The sequence below is a fragment of the Manis pentadactyla genome, chromosome 1, assembly GCF_030020395.1.
Source record: "Manis pentadactyla isolate mManPen7 chromosome 1, mManPen7.hap1, whole genome shotgun sequence".
In the NCBI taxonomy this organism is placed as follows: Eukaryota; Metazoa; Chordata; class Mammalia; order Pholidota; family Manidae; genus Manis; species Manis pentadactyla.
In genome coordinates, this window is record NC_080019.1 from 123,862,559 (window position 1) to 123,882,035 (window position 19,477).

Sequence of the window (19,477 nt, forward strand, 5' to 3'; positions counted from 1 at the left end):
ATACAACCATTTAAAGACTATGCAGTCATTTAAAGAAGGGAGATCTCTAATAAAGAGATATGAATATTATACTGTTAAGTGAAAAAAGGCCAAGTCCACTAGACTGAATATAATCTGATCTCATTCAGGCAAGAAAAATACATGTAAACATAAATAGAGCAAAACGTCAGAAAGCATAAATATTAAGTTGTTAGCACTTAGAATTTATTTTAAATGTATTGTTTTCTTTTTCCAATTAATGTAAATTGTTTTTAAGCCTTGTACAAGAAAAAATAAAGCTCCTAATTTTTCTTAAAGACAGAAGAAAACAGAAGAGCACTGCATATAAAAGTTTGAAATGGTCACTATGGCCACTATATTTAGGTGACACAAAAGAAAAAATTAGAGAGTAGAAGATACACAGGAGAAAGTTGATTAGAAGGCCTTAGCATAAGTTACCTCAAAGGTAATGTAAAGACACCAAGAATTTTTGTGTATTCAAGAAAAAAATGATGAAATTAGTATCTCTAGGAAGACTACTAACACAATAATAAGTCACACTGGGTTAGACAGAGAACAGGTTATCTAATGAAGTACTATAATGAGGTCGTCCACAGTCTGTGATCCACAGTATTGTGATCAGTCCACGGTATGACACAACAATTTTGTTACTAATAAATGAGATATAAATGTTGTCATATCACCTTTCTGCTAAAAATACTTTATGGCTACCCACTGCAATTATAAATGATTTACTTGTTCTAGAGAGACAATAAGGAATGGAGTTATAGATAGCCAGTGGGAAACTGTGTCTTGTCTACAACTATTATTAGATCAAAAGAATTGAAAAATCACTGTGCTTTATTAACTACTCACATATATTAGAAAAGAACTGATACTCATAAAGCATTAGCTCTTTAATCACAACAGAATCATCTAAAAAGCCTTTTCAAAGTATCTAAGCATGGATCCTATAATTAATTTCCCCAAAAGTTCTGACTAAGTCTGGAGTGGTAAAAACAAAGGTATTTTGCAAAAAGATCCCCAGGTGATGTGCACCTCAGTTAAAAATTGCTTATTTGACCACATGGATGGCTTCTCAAAGAATCAAACATTAAAATAAAACTAAAACATTCTTAATATAGAGGGCAAAGGTCTTGACACTAAGTCATCTGTTAACTTTCTTAGAACCAAACTCTACCTTCATAACACTGTCATATTTTTACTTCGGTGACTGCTACCAACACCTACGACAAGAAGATAGCTGCTGGATTCAAATCAAAAGAGATGCCATTGTTTATATCTCTTGGAATCATAGTGAAGTGCTACTAATAATGCATTAATGATGTAATCATAGAAAAGATTACACATGATTTACACAATAGCTGATTGATGGGCATGCAATCTCCACAGAAGTGTTCTGCAATTTTGAGTGGTGGCTTGAATTAAACAGTTTTGTAATGTCTACAGAATTTTTCTATTGTCATAACCAGCTTTCTGCCAAAATTAAAAGACTGTTTTTAAATAAATACTGCAAGAGCAAAATTATTACTTAATACTTTAAAATCTTAGATTCTTTTCAAGAGAATAATATAAATTATTATGCTAAGAATTCTTCTTCTAATCAAATGTTTAGAAGTAAGTTTCTAACCTTTTTTATACAGTTGACCCTTGAACAACCTGGGAGCTAGGTCTACTGACCTCTGTGCAGTTTAAAATCCACATACACTTTTGACTCCCCAAAAATGTTTGTAATAGCCTACTGGTGACATGAAACCTTGCTGACAACATAAACAGTAGATCAACACATACTCTGTATGTTATATGTATTATATACTGTGTTCTTACAATAGAGTAACCTAGAGAAAAACTGTTTTTCAAATTGTTTCAAATCTCAAAAAAAAATTTCCAATTATCTTCATTGGAAATAATCCATATGCAAGTAGACCCATGCAGTTCAAACCCATGCTACTGAAAGGCCACCTGTACAAAGAACTCGTTTGGAAATTAGTAGTTTTGGATGCCAGACAACTTTCAACATACAAGTTACCCTTCTTGTTCACTTTTCAAATCAAAAAATGAGATGTCAGTGGTTATGCCTTTTTAACCTCTTTTGAAACAAATCAAAAACACACACACAAAAAATAGAGCAAAGTGTATGATGCACTCCCATGTACCTATCACCTAGTTTCAACAACTATCAAAACATTGCTATTCTTGCTTCATATAGTCCTATCTCTTTTTTGTTGATGTACTTTAAAGCAAATTCCAGATGTCTATTCCTTTAATAGAACCTCTTTATCATTATCACATAATAACAATAATTCCTTAATATCTCATACCCATTTCATGTTTGACTTTGACTTTCCCAGACTGTCTCAAAAACGTGTTTTTTACTGTTTTGTTCTAGGCTATATCATTTTATACCAAATTGTGACACCCTAAAATATTTTACCTCAAAAGTTAATGCTATATATACTATCCAAATTTGAACATGTCACTTCTCTTTAAAAGCACTATGTAATGATTCTATAGCATCTTACGACACTGATAAACAGTGACTGCAATGGAGGGGTTGAGGGTGAGGACTTGATAATATGGGTGAATGTTGAAACCACAGTATTGTTCACATGAAACCTTCATAAGATTGTATATGAATGAAAGTTGAATAAAAAAAACCTTCCACTATGTCTCTATAATAATCCACCAAAATCCTTAATGTAACATAAAATCTTACATGATTTGCCCTTTTTCCAATCAAGGCCTCAGATATGACTGAGACCTTGACTAACTCCATAATCCATTATTTTCTTAATGGTTAAGTCACACCAGTGAGAGATGATATATTAAAAGAATCAATAATGCAATGACAAAGCAACCCACTGTACAAACCTTTACTGGATGCTAAATCAAAGACATTATTGATGTATAAGAGACAATACTGGCACAATTGGGAAAATCCGAATATGTAATTACTGTGTTAGAAATGTGATTATGAAAGAGATGTACTTATTTTTAGGAGATGCATGACAAGCTTTCAAACGATTTTTTTAAATGTATGTACTGTATATATGTGTAAGACAGAATGAGCAAATGTGCCAAAATATTAACAACTGCTGACTCTAGATGAAGGGTACAACATATGTTCATTGTACAATCCTTTCAACTCTTCCTTAAGTTTGAACATTTTTTAAATAAAAGGTTGTACGGGGAAGAGGGATAAGGGGAATATATATTGTTTCTATTTCCCCCTAATTCATTTTTTTAACTAATAGCACTGATTGTGATATGCAAAAAAAAAAATTTTAAGGGCCAAAGGGCATACATACCCCCATTTCCCAGAAATAAAATTAATAGAGATAAAAATGTTTCCGGACTTTTTAATACACAGCCCTTTTCATATATGCAGTGTCTCTGTATCAGAGTTTATAGTCTAAGTGGGAGTATGGAACAGGACCATACCAGTTTGTAAAGTAAAGTTATGAAAGGCTACGCAGAACTGCTAATTCTACTTAACAGGTCCTCAAGTGTCTAATAGGTATCTCAAATTTAAAAAGTACAAAAACAGAACTCTTGATTTTTTACTAAAAACCTGTTCTACCTTTGCCTTCCCCTTATCAGTAAACAATACCTCCATCCACCCAGTTGCTAACGCCAAAATGTCATTTACTTTTAAAATATAAGCCTTAAAATTTCTCACCACTGCTAAAAAATTTCTCATGGCTCCCTATTGCACTGACCATAAAATCCAAACTTCTTACTATGGATGACTTAGAAGATCTAACATAATCTGGTCCCGGTCTAGTGGGTCCAGCCCACATTGGCCTTCTTTTCGTTCCTTGAAGATCAAGTTTCTTCCCACCTCATGGCCTTGATTTACATGCCTCTCCCTCCCCCTGGTCTCCCACTCACGGCCCCAGTGACCAAACTTAACATTGCCAACAGGAAAACAACCAAACATCATGGCCTCCTGATGGACATGATACATCACCACCTGTGAGTACTCCTGCCAAAACTGCGTAAACTGAATCAATCCAGAGGAAATAACCAAATTCAGAATGTAGGATAGTCTACAAATAATTTGTCTACACCCTTAAAGTAAGTTACATGAAATTATTAGCTATTATCTATAATCCAGAAAAATGGGGATCAACATGTCTAAGGTATAAGCAATAAATGTTATGCTAAAACATCTTGATATATGACACAACAACTTTCTAATCATAAAACTGTCCTTAGCAATACTGAAAATCCACAACATACTATTAAATTTTAAAAAGTGAAATTACCAAAAACTTATACTATGATTTTAAGAAGGTACTATGTAACTAATGAACATAGGCTAGACCTTTGGCAAAATTGCAACCTATGTGAGTTGAGACTTTTGGGGATGTGGAAATGGGGTGAATATATTTTGCATGTGAGACAGAGGTGAATCTTTGGGAGAGAGACGATGGACTGTGATGGACAGAATAACGGCCCCGCAAAGACGTCAACCTCCTAATCCGCAGAAACTATGAATATGTTAGGTTACATCATAAAGGTGAATTAAAGCAGCACATAGAATTACAGTTGATTATCAACTGACCTTGAGATGAGATTATCCTGGAATTATCTGAGTGGGTTTAGTGTTACCACAGGATCCTTGTAAGTGAAAGAGGAAAGCAGAACAGAATGTCACAGTTATTGCTGGCTTTGAAGATAATAGGGGGCCATGAGCCATGGAATGTGGATAGTCCCCCTGATACTGGAAAAGGAAAATATTGAGATTCTCCCCTAGACCTTCTAGAAAGGAATGTAGTCCTGCCAACATTTTAGCTAAGTGAGATCTGTGTTGAAACTCTGACCTCTAGAAATGTAAGATAATAAATTTGTGTTGTTTTAGGCAACCAAGTTTGGAATAATTTGTTATAAGAGCAGTAGGAAACTAATAAAGCTTATTCTGTGACTGGACTAAGAAAGACATCTGCTACTCTACCTACCTAATGAGGAAGAGCGAACCTTCTCTAAAGAAAGATATCATAAGGAGCATCTAAAATTTTTCATATACAATTTACAGCATTCAGTCAAAAACTGGGCCCACCAAAATAAAGAACCAATTAACAAATGGAAGGAAGGAAGGAAGGAAGGAAGGGGGGGGGGGAGAAATTGGTTGTATAAATAGGAACTTAAAAGTGGCAATAATTAATATGTCCATGAAATTAGGGAAAAAGATCTAAGAAACAGGGGAGAAGGTAGGAATTTTCACCAAAGAATAAAGGTCTAAAACAGAAAATCAAATGAAATTTCCAAAACTGAAAAACTCCACAGATATGTTCAACAGAAGATTATACACAGCAAAAGATGAGCTTGATAAACTATTTCTCTATGAAGCCTAACATTTCAGAAAAAAACATGAGACATAGTATACAACAAAAAAATTCTAACATATGGTAACTGAATCCCAGAAGGAAAGAAAAAAGTGAAGCAAAGGCTGGCAATGTTTAAAAAGATAATAGCCAGAAATTTTACAAACTGATGAAAGATATTCTATACCCCCATATATTGAAGAAACTCTACAAGGCCCAAGCAGGATGAATAAAACAGAAACCACCCATACACATATAAGACTCCTGAAAACCAAAGAGAAAAAAAATCTTAAAAGCAGTGAGAGGAAAAAAGATACATTTCCTTAGAAGAGCAACAATAAGACTAGTAAACTTGTAAACATAAATGATAAAAACATAAAAAACATGAACAAAATACAATGAAATGACATTGTGCTTAAAAAAAAACAACAACCTACTATTCTATGCTTTGGGAAAATAGCCTTCAAACATCAAAGAAACACAAAGGCATTTTTGGACAAAAACTGAGATACCTCTTAGTCAGCAGATAAGCCCTTAAAGAAATACCAAAGGATGCCTTCAATTATATGACAAATGTGCTAGGAAATATCTAGTTTGACCAATACAAAACTATTCCTGAAAATAACCAATAAAACTTAGTTCCTTTATTACTGTATCAGTTTAAATACAGATTCAAAAATCTAGAGATGGATTTTTTAAATTTACTATAAAGCTCAATGAGCAGAAAACAGGAAATCAGGGTTAAAAAAATATCAAGTTAAAAACCATTTTAAAAAAGATCAATAGGAAAAGTTTTATTTAAAAATAAACACATTTCTGTTTAAAACTACAAAAATCAAAATGGTTAACCCCATCAACTTTAATTTGAATAAGTCAATAAAAAAATATACACACTCTGCTCACATCTTGTCTAAAACTGACTCTATGGATGGATAAAGATGTAGTACATATATACAATGGAATATTATTAAGCCATAAAAAAAGAAATCCTACTATTTGCAATAACATGGATGGATCTAGAGGGTACTATGCTCAGTGAAATAAGCCAGACAGAGGACAAATACCATATGATTTCACTTATTTGTGGAATATAAAAACAAAGCAAAACAGAAGGAACAAAAGAGCATTAGACATAGACACTGAGAAGTGACTAGTGGTTACCAAGAGGGAGGAGTTCGGGAGGGTTGGGGAATAAAGGGGCACAATAATTCACTATCACAATATAAACTGGTCATGGGGACAGTAGTACAGCATGGAGAATACAGTCAATGATTCTGTGTTGACAGATAGTAACCGCACTAGAGTGGGTGAGGATTTAATAATATGAGTAATTGCTGAACCACTGCGTTGTACATTTGAAACCAACATAAGATTGTACATCAATGAAACTTCAATAAAAAATAATGAAATTAATAAAAAACTGACTAATTATCAGGGAAATGCAAATTAAAACCACAATGAGATATCGCCTCACATCAGTTAGGATGGCCAACATAGAAAAGACTAGGAACAACAAATGCTGGTGAGGATGCAGAGAAAGGGGAACCCTCCTACACTGCTGGTGGGAATGTAAACTAGTTCAACCATTGTGGAAAGCAATATGGAGGTTCCTCAAAAAGCTAAATATAGAAACACCATTTGACCCGGGAATTCCACTCAAAGAAATTTCTTTGGGAATTTACCCAAAGAAAACAACTTCTCAGATTCAAAAAGACATATGCACACCTATGTTTATCGCAGCACTATTTACAATAGCCAAGATACGGAATCAACCTAAGTGTCCATCAGTAGATGAATGGATAAAGAAGATGTGGTACATATTCACAATGGAATACTATTCAGCCATAAGAAACAAATCCTACCATTTGCAACCTAATGAAACAAATCCTACCATTGCAACAACATGGATGGAGCTAGAGGGTATTATGCTCACTGAAATAAGTCAGGCAAAGAAAGATAAATACCAAATGATTTCCCTCATATGTGGAACATAACAATGAAGCAAAACTGAAGGAACAAAATAGCAGCAGACTCACAGATTCCAAGAAGGGACTAGTGGTTACCAAAGGGGAGGGGTGGGGGAAAGTGAGTGGGGAGGGAGGGATAAAGGGGTTGTGGGGTATCATGATTGGTGCACATGGTGTGTGTGGGGTCATGGGGAAGACAGTATAGGCTCAGAGAAGACAAATAGGGACTCTGTGGCATCTTACTACACTGATGGACAGTGACTGCAATGGGGCATGCGGAGGGACTTGATAATAAGGGTGAATGTAATAACCACATTGTTTTTCTTGTGAAACCTTCATAAGAGTGTGTATCAGTGATAACTTAATAAAAAGAAAACTGACTCTAAAATACATACAAAGTTAAATTCTTGATTTTAATCATTCTAGTGCTCTTCTCCATTCCCTGCCTTTGATGAAACTGTTCCACTATGTTTTACACTTCAATACCGGACTCTGCTTTTTTTAGCAATGAAAATGTTCATATTTAAATTTGAGTATGGCTGTGACATCACAGAAAACATAAACACCTTCAAGGAGATGTGGGTGGGGACAGGTAAAATAGACAAAAGGGATAAAGAGGAACAAGCTTCCAATTATAAAATAAATCACAGGGATGAAAAGTACAGCATAGGGAATATAGTCAATAATATTACAATATCTTTATATACTGGCAGATGGTAACTATACTTATCATGGTGAGCATTTCTTAATGTATGTAACAGTCAAACCACTGTGTTTTATACCTGGAACCAATATAATATGATATATCAACTACAATTTTTTTTAAAAAGCCTTTAAAGGGAACAACTTACCATTTTTCATTAAGGAATCCTGATTTATTCCAGATACAAATTACTACAAGAGTATAATCAAATCATGTCCTTCTGTGTGAATTCCTTCACCTCTGAAATCAGAAGTGATATATTCATTTACCCAAATTTTTATAGAGGTAAATCATCCAAGCTTCTCTTCAAGAGAAAGAAAGGGAATTAGCATTATTAAATGGGTATCCCCTACATAGTTCTGTGAAATGCACTATTGTTATCATTCACTGAGTCTGAGAAAAAGAACCCTGACCAAGGTCTCACAGCCAGTGAGAAAGAAGTCAAGCAGAGAAAATGGCCTCCAGAGACTATATTCTTAGGTGTATTCTGATTACTCTAAAAGGGTGTTTTCCAGCATAAATTATGCTTCACCTGTCAACAGTATAGGAACTACCAGTTAAACACAGCAGATTGAATATATAGATTTATCTCTATTTTTTCCAAAAATCCAATTAAAATTACAGAAAATGAAGGGAAAAGAAGAAAGCAAGCCTAATTCACAAGGACAAAGAACAAAAGCAGTTAACAGAAGCAACACAATTCTGGAAACTAAAAGGCAGACAAAAGAACAGTTAACTCATTTAGACCAAAAAAAACTAAGTCTTCACAGTGCTGGTGAAGCCACTTTGAAGCAACATGATTCAAACACAGAATCCGAAGACACTGAGAGGCATGAAGACAGTCTACGGGGGAAGAGAAGTACCCAGGCTCCAGCCCCCTCTAGCCATCTTGTACCACCTAAGGTGATGGGAGGAATAAAAAGTAAAAAGTGCTGATGAAATCCAGTTCAGGGACACAGGTTCACCTAAAGACTGAGACCAAACCATAGCACTACAGAACACTTTACTTCCCCTCACATCTTACCATCACATTACAAAGGCCTACTACCAGCTCCTTTGATCCACTACATCATGTCTACCTTTCAAACAAAAACCACAAGGCATACTAAAAGGCAAAAAGCACAGTTTGAAGAGACCAAATAGCCCTCAGAACCAGAGTCAGATACATTAGGATACTACACCTATGTATATCATATTCAAACTTAAGAATATCAAAGAAACACACAACTTACACACAAACTTATGTATAGTTATGTATAAAAAGAATGACAGCAATGATATAAGGGACAGGAGGAATTAATTTTACATTTGTCAAAACCCACAGAATGTACAATGCCAAGACTGAACCCTCATGCAAATTACTGACTTTGGGGGATGTGCTGACGTAGGTTCAATTTTAACAAATGTACCACTGTGGTGGTGCATGATATCCATAGCAATGTACCAATGTGGTGCAGGATGTCCATAGTGGGGAAGGTTGTTCAGATGTGGAGACAGGGTTTTTATGAGAACTCTCTGTAATTTTCCCTCAACTTAAAACCATTCTGAAACATAAAAAATTTTAAATGCACACACACACACTCACTGAGATACACTACTCACCTACACAACGGACAAAATGAAGTGACATTACCAAATGTCCTGTTGCTCCATATCCAAACAGGATATGGAGCAACAGGAACTCTCAAACATTACTGACAGATACATAAATGGTACAATCATTTTGGAATTAATGTTTGGCAATTTCTTAGAAAACTAAACCCTGATACAGCAATTTGAATTCTAGGTATAAACAATCTAAATGGCCATCAACAGAAGAATGGATAAACAAATTGTGGTATATTCATACAAAGGCATACTACATAGCAATAAGAATGAACTGATAAAGAGAACATGATGAATCTCAAACAAAATATTGACCAAAAGTAGCAAAATGCTAAGAATAATTTGTTATATAAACAACTGCATGACTCTAATTATGATGTTCTCCAACAGACAAAACTAATTATTAGGTTTTAAAATAAATCTGAACAATGGCTGTTTTTGGGTGATGGGAAGAACATTCTGAGGAAATGGAAATATCCTATGTGGTGAAAGAAGTGTGGGTTACACAAGTATACAACTATGCAATTCTTTTTTTTTTGAATGGGGTAAAAAAAGGTTTGATTATGTATATACAGGGAAGCCACCGACATGGGTTCCCTGCATTTCAATGCATGTAAATTTTTCCTCAAGAAAAAATAAGTATGAAAAATAATGGGAGATAAAAGTGGGTAGAAAAATAGATAAAATAATAGCAGAATGCCAAGGTATGTTGAAGCTGGGTGATGTGGGTTCATTAATACTATTCTGATTAATTTGTATATATTTGAAATTTCCCACAATAAAAAAAAAATTTTTTAAGGGCAGCAGACCAAGAGAGCAACTTGCCTGAGTTAGAGAAGATGAAAAAATGTGAAAACAGGTTCAAAATAGTCCATATATGACTGCCAAATAAAATTCTCTGTAGATAATTTTTTTTCTTCAATGATGATATAGAAGGATTTCTGATCTACAGTCAGATTCTAGGGAAGGGAATTCAATCTCAAGGGAGGAGACACAAGTCTTCTGAAATGACAAGGGACACAAAATAAGCCCTAAGTAAGCTATGAAGACCAATGAATATTTGGCAGTAATAACAAATTATTGTTACTTTTTTCTGATGAAATAATTGCATGTGGATATATATATATTTCTATAATTGATAATGTCAATGGAGTTATGTGCTGAGATTTGCTTCAAAATCACATAGGAACATGGGGGAGTGGGAAGTGGTAAAAGTCACCATGAATTAGTAACTTTTAATGCAGGGTGAAGGGTATATGGAGAATCAGTATATTTTTTTCTATTCTATTTTTGTATTTGACTACAAAGTTTTATACTTCAAATATTTTTAAATAACAGCTTTAAGATATAATTCACATAACATAAAATTCATCATTTTTAAGTATACAATTTAGTTTTTTAACATATTCAGTTATACAATCATCACCACTATGTAATTCCAAAAATTTTTTATCACTCCAAAAAGAAGCTCCAAACCCATTAGTAATCACTCCCCCTTACCCTGGAAACTACTACCTATACTGTCACTACAGATTTGCCTATCCCAGACATTTTATAGAAATGGAATCAAAACATGCTGGCTTTTTGTTTGGCTGTTGTCATTTAGCATAACATTTCCAAGGTTCATCCATATTACAACATATACCAGTATTTCCTTCCTTTTAGTGCCTAATTAATATTCCATTATGGATATTCTACATATTCCAGTATGAGTAGTCCATAATTTTTTAATCTATTCATCCACTCATGGCTATTTGGATTGTGTCCACTTTTTAGTTACAAATAATGATCCTATGAACATTCATGTACAAATTTTTATGCAGACACATTATCATCAATTACGTTGGGTATACACCTAAGATGTGGAGTAGTTGCAGTATATGGTATCTTTTTAGGTTACATTCCCATGAGCATTTATGAAGGTTCCAAGCCCTCCCATATTCTTACCAACATTTTTTATTGTCTATCTTTTTGAGTATAGCCATCCTAGTGGGTATGAAGTGGTATCTTATTGTGGGTTTTATCTGCATTTATTTCCACTGCTGAAAAATGATGTTGAGCATCTGTCATGTGCTTATTGGCCATTTGTATATCTTTTTTGGAGAAATGCTTATTCAAATCCTTTGCCCATTTTTCTAATTGTGTTATTTGCTCTTTCATTGTTGAGTTATAGTTCTTTACACACTGGATACAAATACCTTGCCAGATACGATTTGCAAATATTTATTGCATTCTGTGGGTTGTCTTTTCACATTCTTGATGAGTTCTTTGAAACATGAACGTTCTAAATTTTGATGAAATCCGATTTATCATTTTTTTCTTTGTTTGCACTTCAGGCATTTTATCTTAGAAAACATTGCCTAATTCAAGGTCACAAGATTTACTCCTAGTTTCTTCTAAGAATTTTACAGTTTTAGCTCTTACACTTAGGTCTATGATCCTTTTTGAGTTGATTTCTGCATATGGTGTGATAAAGCAGTCCAACTACATTAGGGATATTTGGTTGTACCAGCACCATTTGTTGAAATGACTATTCTTTCTCCAGTGAATTGTACGGATACCCTTGTCAAAAACTGGTTTATCATAAATGTAAGGGTTTGTTTCTGAACTCTCAATTCTATTTCATTGATCTCTATGTCTGTCCTTAAGCCAGTACCACACTGCCTTGATTACAAAAGCTTTGTAGTAAGTGTTCAAATTGGTCAGTGAATCCTCCAACTTTGTTCTTTTTCAAAATTGTTCTGGCTATTCTAGGTCACCTGCATTTCCATATGAATGTTAGGATCACCTTGTAAACATTCAAAGAAACCAGCTAGAATTTTGATACGGGTTGGGTTCAATCTATAGATCAATTAGGGAAGTATAGTCATCTTGACAATAGTAAGCTGACCATGAAGATGAAATGTCCTTCTATTTATTTTCCATTTAATTTGTCAATGATGCTATATACAGTTTTGAATGTACAATCTTATACACCTCTTTCGTTAAATGTATTCCTATTTTATTTTTTGACACCACTTTTAAATGGAATGATTTTCTTTGCTAGTATATAGAAATATAGATGATTTTTGTACACTAATCTTATATCCTGCAGCCTTGCTGAACTTACTAGTTCTAAATGATTTTTGTGAATTCCTTAAGATTTTCTATATATAAGATGTGTAATCTAAAAGTAGAGATAGTTTTAGTACTTCTTATACGGATGCATTTTATTTTCTTTCTTGCCTAATTGCTCTGGCTATAACCTCCATTCCATTGTTAAATGGAAGTGGTGAAAGCAGACTTCTTTTCATATGATCTTAAAGGAAAAATTATTCGTTCACCATTAAGCATAATGTTAGCTGGGAATGTTTTTACAGATGTTCTGTATCAGGTTAAGAAAGTTCCCTATCGCTACTTTATTGAGGATTTTCATCATGAAAGTGTGTCGGATTTAGTCAAATGTTTTTTCTAAATCTCTTAAAATGATTATGTAGTTGTCCTTTATTCTATTAAAATTCTTGCATTCCTGGGATCAATCCACTTGGTCATGCAGTACAATCCCTTTTATATGTTGCTATATTTCATCTGCTAATTCTTTTTTATGATTTTTTATCTGTCTTCAGAACAAATACTGGTCTGTTGTTTTCTTTGTCTGGCTTTTGTAGCAGAGTTATACTGGCCTCATACAATGAGTTGGGAAGTGATATCTCCTCTTCTATTTCATGGAAGAGTTTGTGAAGGATTATTGTTAATTCACCTTTAAACATTTAGTAGAATTCATCAGTGAGGTCATCTTGGCCTATGCTTTTCTTTTTGAAAACTTTTCAATTACTAGCTCAATCTCTTCATCTTTTTTAACTCTATTCAGATTTTTAATTAGTTCTTAAGTCATTTTCAATAGTTTGTGTCTTTTTAGAAATATATCCACTTCATCTAGCTTAACTAATTTATTGTCACAGAATTATTCACAGTATTCTATAATCCTTCTTGCTCCTCTAAGAATAGTAATGTCCCCTCTTTCATTCTTGAATCTAGTAGTCTGAGTCCTTTTTTGGCCAGTCTAACTAAAGGTTGGCCAATTTTTTGATCCTTCTGAAGAACCAAATTTTGATTTCATTGATTTTTCTCTACTGTTCTTCTGTTCTCCATTTTCATTTATTTCTGCTCTAGTCTTTTTTATTTCCTCCATCTTCCTGCTTTGAGATTAGTTTGCTAGTTTCTTTCCAGTTTCTTAAAATGGAAGGTTAGATCATGATTTGAGATCTTTCTTTCTTATAGGTATTTATAGGCATAAATGTCCCTGTAAGTACTGCTTTAGCTTCATCTGATAAGTTCTGGTATGTTGTATTTGTCTGAAAATATTTCCTAATTTCCCGTTATCTCTTCTTTGATCCACTGGTCATTTAGGAGTGTGTTGCTTAATGTCCACATATTTGTGAATTTTTTCAGATTGTCTTTTTTATTGATTTCCAATTTAATTCCATTATGGTCAAAGAACTTATTTTGTATTACTTCAATCCTTTTAAATTTACTGAAGTTTTCTTAATGGCCTAACATATAGTCTAGGCTGGAAAATGTTTTATGTGCACTTAAGAATGTGAATTCTGCTGCTGTATGAAGTGTTCTAGATATATACAAACCTTGTTGGTTTAGAGTGTTGTTCACATCTTCCATTTCCTTGTTAACGCCTGCCTAGTTGTTTTAACCTCTACTGAAAGTATTAATGTCTCCAACTACTATTGTTTAATTGTCTAATTCTCCCTTCAATTTTGTCAGTTTTGCATCATGTAGTCTGAGACTCTGCTGAGTGCATGTTTGTAAGTCTTCCTGATGGATTAACCCTTTAATCATTATAGAATGTCTAATTTATCTCTAATAATTTTTGTCTTAAATTCTACTTTACCTGATATAGTATAGTCATTCCAACTCTTCTGTTTTTTATTTTTTTCTTTTTCTATTTATATTTATCTTTTTCTATTTTTTATTTTTAATCTATTTGTGTTTTTGAATCAAAAGTATGTCTCTTTCAAGGAGCATATAGTTGGATCATCATTGAACTTTTACGTAACAAAAATTTTAGACCATATTACATTAGAAAGACACATTTTTCTGAAAAATAAAGAAACTACTGAAAGAAAAAATATTCAAGAATAGCCATTAAATTTAGGGGTGGAGGGAACTCCCACCAGACATCCCACCAGATATCATGCTATAAAGCATTGTAACTAAAATAATAATATTTGCAGGAGAATAGACAAACACATTAGTGAAAGAGAGTAAAAACCAGAAAAACACCCATGTATGTATGTATGTATGTGTGTGTGTAATTTTAAATCAATGGGGAAAGGATGTATTATTAGTCAATAAAAGTTTTCAGGACAAATGGCTTCCATTTGTTAGAAAATTAAATTATCTTCCATGCTCTAAAAAATAAAATCTATTTGTATTACATGAAACTAAAAATAAATGTGATAGGAAAAATATACTGTAACAATGAGATAGTGGAGACTTTTCCAGGCATAACACTACAAAAGCTAGTTTTACAAAATTTTGTATGATAAAGGACACTAAACAAACTATGCAAATTTAATGAAGGCAATTAGAGCCTGTGGATTGAGACACAGAGTAAAAGAGTGAATTCATTTTCAGGTCCACGATTTGAAAGCCTAAAGAAGTCAATTTAACTTCTCAAAATACCAAGTTTGGGATTTTTTTTTTTAAACATGAAAAATGAGGATGATTCCCACCTCACAATCTATTTTAATGTTAAATGAAAGAGTAGCTATTAAAGTATCTAGTATGACAGCTGGCACATTATAAAAGTTTGTTCTTCTTTATTTCAAATTAAGTTGATATTACATTAAATGAAGAATTACAAACTGCAGTGAGGAATAGCAGGATTCCTGTATTTTGGTTCACAACACTACTTTATAATTCCCTTCTGCTACTTCTGAGATGAAGACATATTTCCCTTCAAGCTCTGCCCACTATAATTTCCACATATAAAGTGCCAGTTAAGAGTGTGTATGTTCTAAAGATGGATGGTTAAAGTGCAACCATGCAACCATAAGTCACACCAGCTTAATAGCAAAATGTAACATAACATATATATATATATGCATGCTTACATCTTATTCCAATGTCTTTAACCCATTAAAAACTTTCACCCCAAAATACCTTTTTAAGATTTTTTCCTAAGTTATTGAAGACAACTCACATCTGAAATAGACTCTGCAAGTGAAAACCCTTCAGAATGGTGTACAATAAACATAATTTAGCATAAAAAAATAAAGGTATCAATAAAGACTAAAGTGTTTGAAGACTTAATAATGTCAGTATTTTTTATTTGAGCACTGCTTAGAGCAAAAATTTTCACAATTCAGAAGGCACTGATCAATTCAACTTTTCATCTCAAACAAAATATTCACTTGCTGAGTGAACACAGTATGTTTAAATAAAGGAAGTGCACAACTTCCATTAAAATTTTATAAAATCTTAAAGAGCAACTACACATACAATTTAGAGTCCAATTTCAAACTTTCTTAACAATTGTTGGCCAAAATAGAAAATACCCACTTAAAAAAAAGTATTCTTAAGACACATTTACTTTCTTGCAGATTCTTAGATGAACAAGATTTTGACCTTTGGACTAAAAACTAAGAAGGGAACTCAAAATTACACAATGAAATGTGCCTTCCAATCTAAAAAACAAAGAAACAAGAAACTGTTTCTGGTAATGGAAGAGTAACCACTGACTTTATTCAAATTACTAAAGACAAGGTTGAAACTGCAATATCCTTCTCTATTTCAGTCCTCTCCAGTTTGCCTTATCAATTTAACAGGAAATTCATGCCTGAACACTGGTGAAATTTTTCTTCATCATGATCCACCTTTTGTATTAATTCTACAGCACCCAAGGCAGTTATGTCCACATGCCAGACTTAAATGCCACAAGACTCCTTTGTGCAGGAAAATGAAAATAAGAATTAGTTTAAAAGCAGCACAATGGATCATGACACTAAAAAGAACAGAAATACTACCAAAAAAAGCCCAATCCTCACAAATATTATATTCTTTCAATTTACCACTCAAAACATGCACAATACTAAGTTTCTCTTACGTATATAAAGCATGTGAATAAAAAGATTTCTGAAATATTCTTTTCAAAGGATATACGAACTCACATAGTAATAGGGCTATAGAAAAATGGGAAGAATTAGGAATATGAGTGAAGAGACTTTTATTTCTTGGCATACTGTCCTCTACTGCAATCTAAACTAGTCCCAAAAATGAATACAGGATATTGGAGTTCTCTGAATCTTGGTTTCTCCCCCAACTTTGCAACCAACAATACTGGAATACAGGAAACAACTCTTGAAAACCTCTAACAATTAAAACAGAACAGATATTATATTCCAAGTTAAACAGAAGTTCACTGTAATATTCCATACAACTTAATCACTATCTTTCCCTCTTATTTTATATTCAATGATTCCTTTATTTCAAAAACAAAGACATCACATGGTTTGTAACCAACACAAGTAGTTAGAAACACTTCCCTATCACTTCTCTCAACTTGTTTTTTTTAAAATCAGACTGAAAATGTGAAGCAAATGGAGCACAAGCCACATTTTCTAGGGAAAAAATGCTGTTACTTCATTCAAAAACAAATAGCTGAATCACATTAATAAAAATTCACAGAAGGCATAACTTTCTAAAGTACACTTTAAAAATTACTTCTTTTGCCACACAGTTCTAGGAACTGACCTGCAAAGCTGTCCTAGACAATCCATTTGTGTCTCCTTTGAGTCCTTCAATTCAGGCAGAACACAGAAAACTTTGCAAAAACTTCCAACAGCAATCAAATCAGGTGCATCTTTTTACAATAGCCCTAAGCTCCAAATTAACACCAAAAAAAAAAAAAGCAAAAACCACAAAATACCCTTAAATGTTCTCTAAGAAGTAGTTCTTCAGGTTTACATTCGTATCTTTGCTTTTCATTTAAAACAGAATGAGGATTCAAATTAACAAGTGACAAGGCTGACAACAGTTAGTTCCCAAGAGGAGGACACAAGAATTTACAACTCAGGCTTGGCCTCCAGATCAGCCACACACACACACACACACCCCCAATGATCAGGGAAAGCTTTCAAGAAATGTCACTAATCTAACGGAAGTTTTAAGGTATTATTTTTTCAAGGCCTAAAGGCAGCCCTGTAAATACACTGTAAAATACAACCTAGCAAAGCTGCATTCTCCAAAACAATCCAGGAGTTTCCTACGATGCCCGAAATGTAAAAAGTATTGTGGACACCCTCAGGCCTAACGCCTCACATGGGAGGGAGGCTAGCCCCTGTGAAGCAAAGTGCCACCACGTCAGTTTGTGTGACAGATCCTCTGGGAGCATCCAACTGTGATCCGGGGCCCTCCCAGGCCGACGCTGCTGGAAGAGGAACATAAACGCAATCTTCAGGGCCCTCCCACTTCCGTTCTCAAAACAGAAATGCAGTGTTTCTCCTAGTCCTCAGCCTAGTACCTCTCGACAGCGGTGCCCCCTTCAAAGGGCTTAAGTGGAAAGAAATGCAGAGTCTCGGATCAAGGTCGACAGAACGCAGCTGGTCTAAACACTCCCACCCCGACTCCAGTGCAAACCTACCGCCAGCGCCTTCCTGAGAGCGCCTCTGGGCAGGGGACACGCAAGCAGCAGAAGCCGGTCTCAGTTCGCCCCCCACCGCTTCCACCCCGGGGTTAGGGGACCGGAAAAGCGCAAAGAGGAACTAAATAGTACTACCAGAGGGTGCGCTGAGAGCTCCCTCAAAGAGGGGGCAGGGTGAGGGTGGAAACGAAGGGGCGGAAGGGTAAAGGATGAGCAGCAAGAGGAAGAGGACGAGCGCGCGAGCCCGCAAAGGGCACGAGTCTTTGGGGACGCGGCTGCACCCCAGTTCCGTGGAGCGGGTGTGCGCCTGGCCTCTGGGCGCTTCGCCCCGGGCAGAGGCAGAAGATGGGGGATGAGAAGGCGACATCTCCCTCCCGCCTGGCCTCGGGCCTCCGCGAGGGTCGGTGGGAGCTGCAGTGTCCTCTCCGGGTCGGGAGAGGCGGCAGCTGCCACTCGCCTCGTCGGAAGGCGCGGACTGCAGGGCCCTCCGCGCGTTCGGCGGGCGGGATTTCTTGCCCCCATAGCTGGGGAAGGCAGCTCCGGGGTAACGCCGGCCCGGCGCGGAGCGGCCTCTCCGGTTACCTGAAGCGGGGCGAGTCCTTCAGACACTCCTCGAAATCCACCGTCATCTTCATCCTGCCTCCGCCTCGCCTTGCAAGCTGCACTAGAAGAGCCGGGGGAGTCGCGGAAGCGGCTGCACTGGAGACCCACACGGCTACGGCGAGCAAACGGGCAGGACTAGCGCTGGGCGTAGCTGCTGAGGGCGCGTCGCCCGCTGATCATAATAGCCGCGAAGACCGCGACGGCAGCGACTGCGCGTCAGGCCCCAGTCCGGCCCCTCTTCCACCCGCCCCCAGTAGAGAACCGGCCTCAAGGAAAAGGCCCGGGACTGATTGCCTCCGCCAGCCAGCCAGGAACCCGGAGGCCAATGGGAGGGGCTTCCGGTAGCACCGCCTGCGAGCGCCCGGGCAACGCGCCTGAGCGGCGGTAGCGTTAGCCAATGAGCAGCGCGACCGTGGGTACCTTGCCGCAAGTGTCCCTGAGGGCCAACCAGGATACGCGGACGTCGTTAGGCGGGACGCACCGTTGCTGGGGGGCCGGCAGCAGAGGCTCCTTTGGAAGGAAGTCACGTGCCAGAGCACCGCCCAGTTCTCCGAGCCCCCACCTTCTCTTCGGCTTCTCCAACCCCGCCTTGCAGAGCTGCCAACGCGGAGGAGCCGACGCCTGCAGGTCTGAG

General features: G+C 36.0%; 1 protein-coding gene across 1 annotated transcript in view; it reads right to left on the reverse strand.

The window, feature by feature from the left end:
- ACAP2 (ArfGAP with coiled-coil, ankyrin repeat and PH domains 2) overlaps positions 1-19,116 on the reverse strand; it is a 163,500-nt gene extending 144,384 nt beyond the window's left edge. Inside the window, exon 1 of the mRNA XM_036933209.2 lies at positions 18,823-19,116. Within this exon, the coding sequence (XP_036789104.2) occupies positions 18,823-18,875 (53 nt within the window). The 5' untranslated portion in view covers positions 18,876-19,116. The remainder of the gene's footprint in view (positions 1-18,822) is intronic.
- Positions 19,117-19,477: the final 361 nt, after the last annotated feature.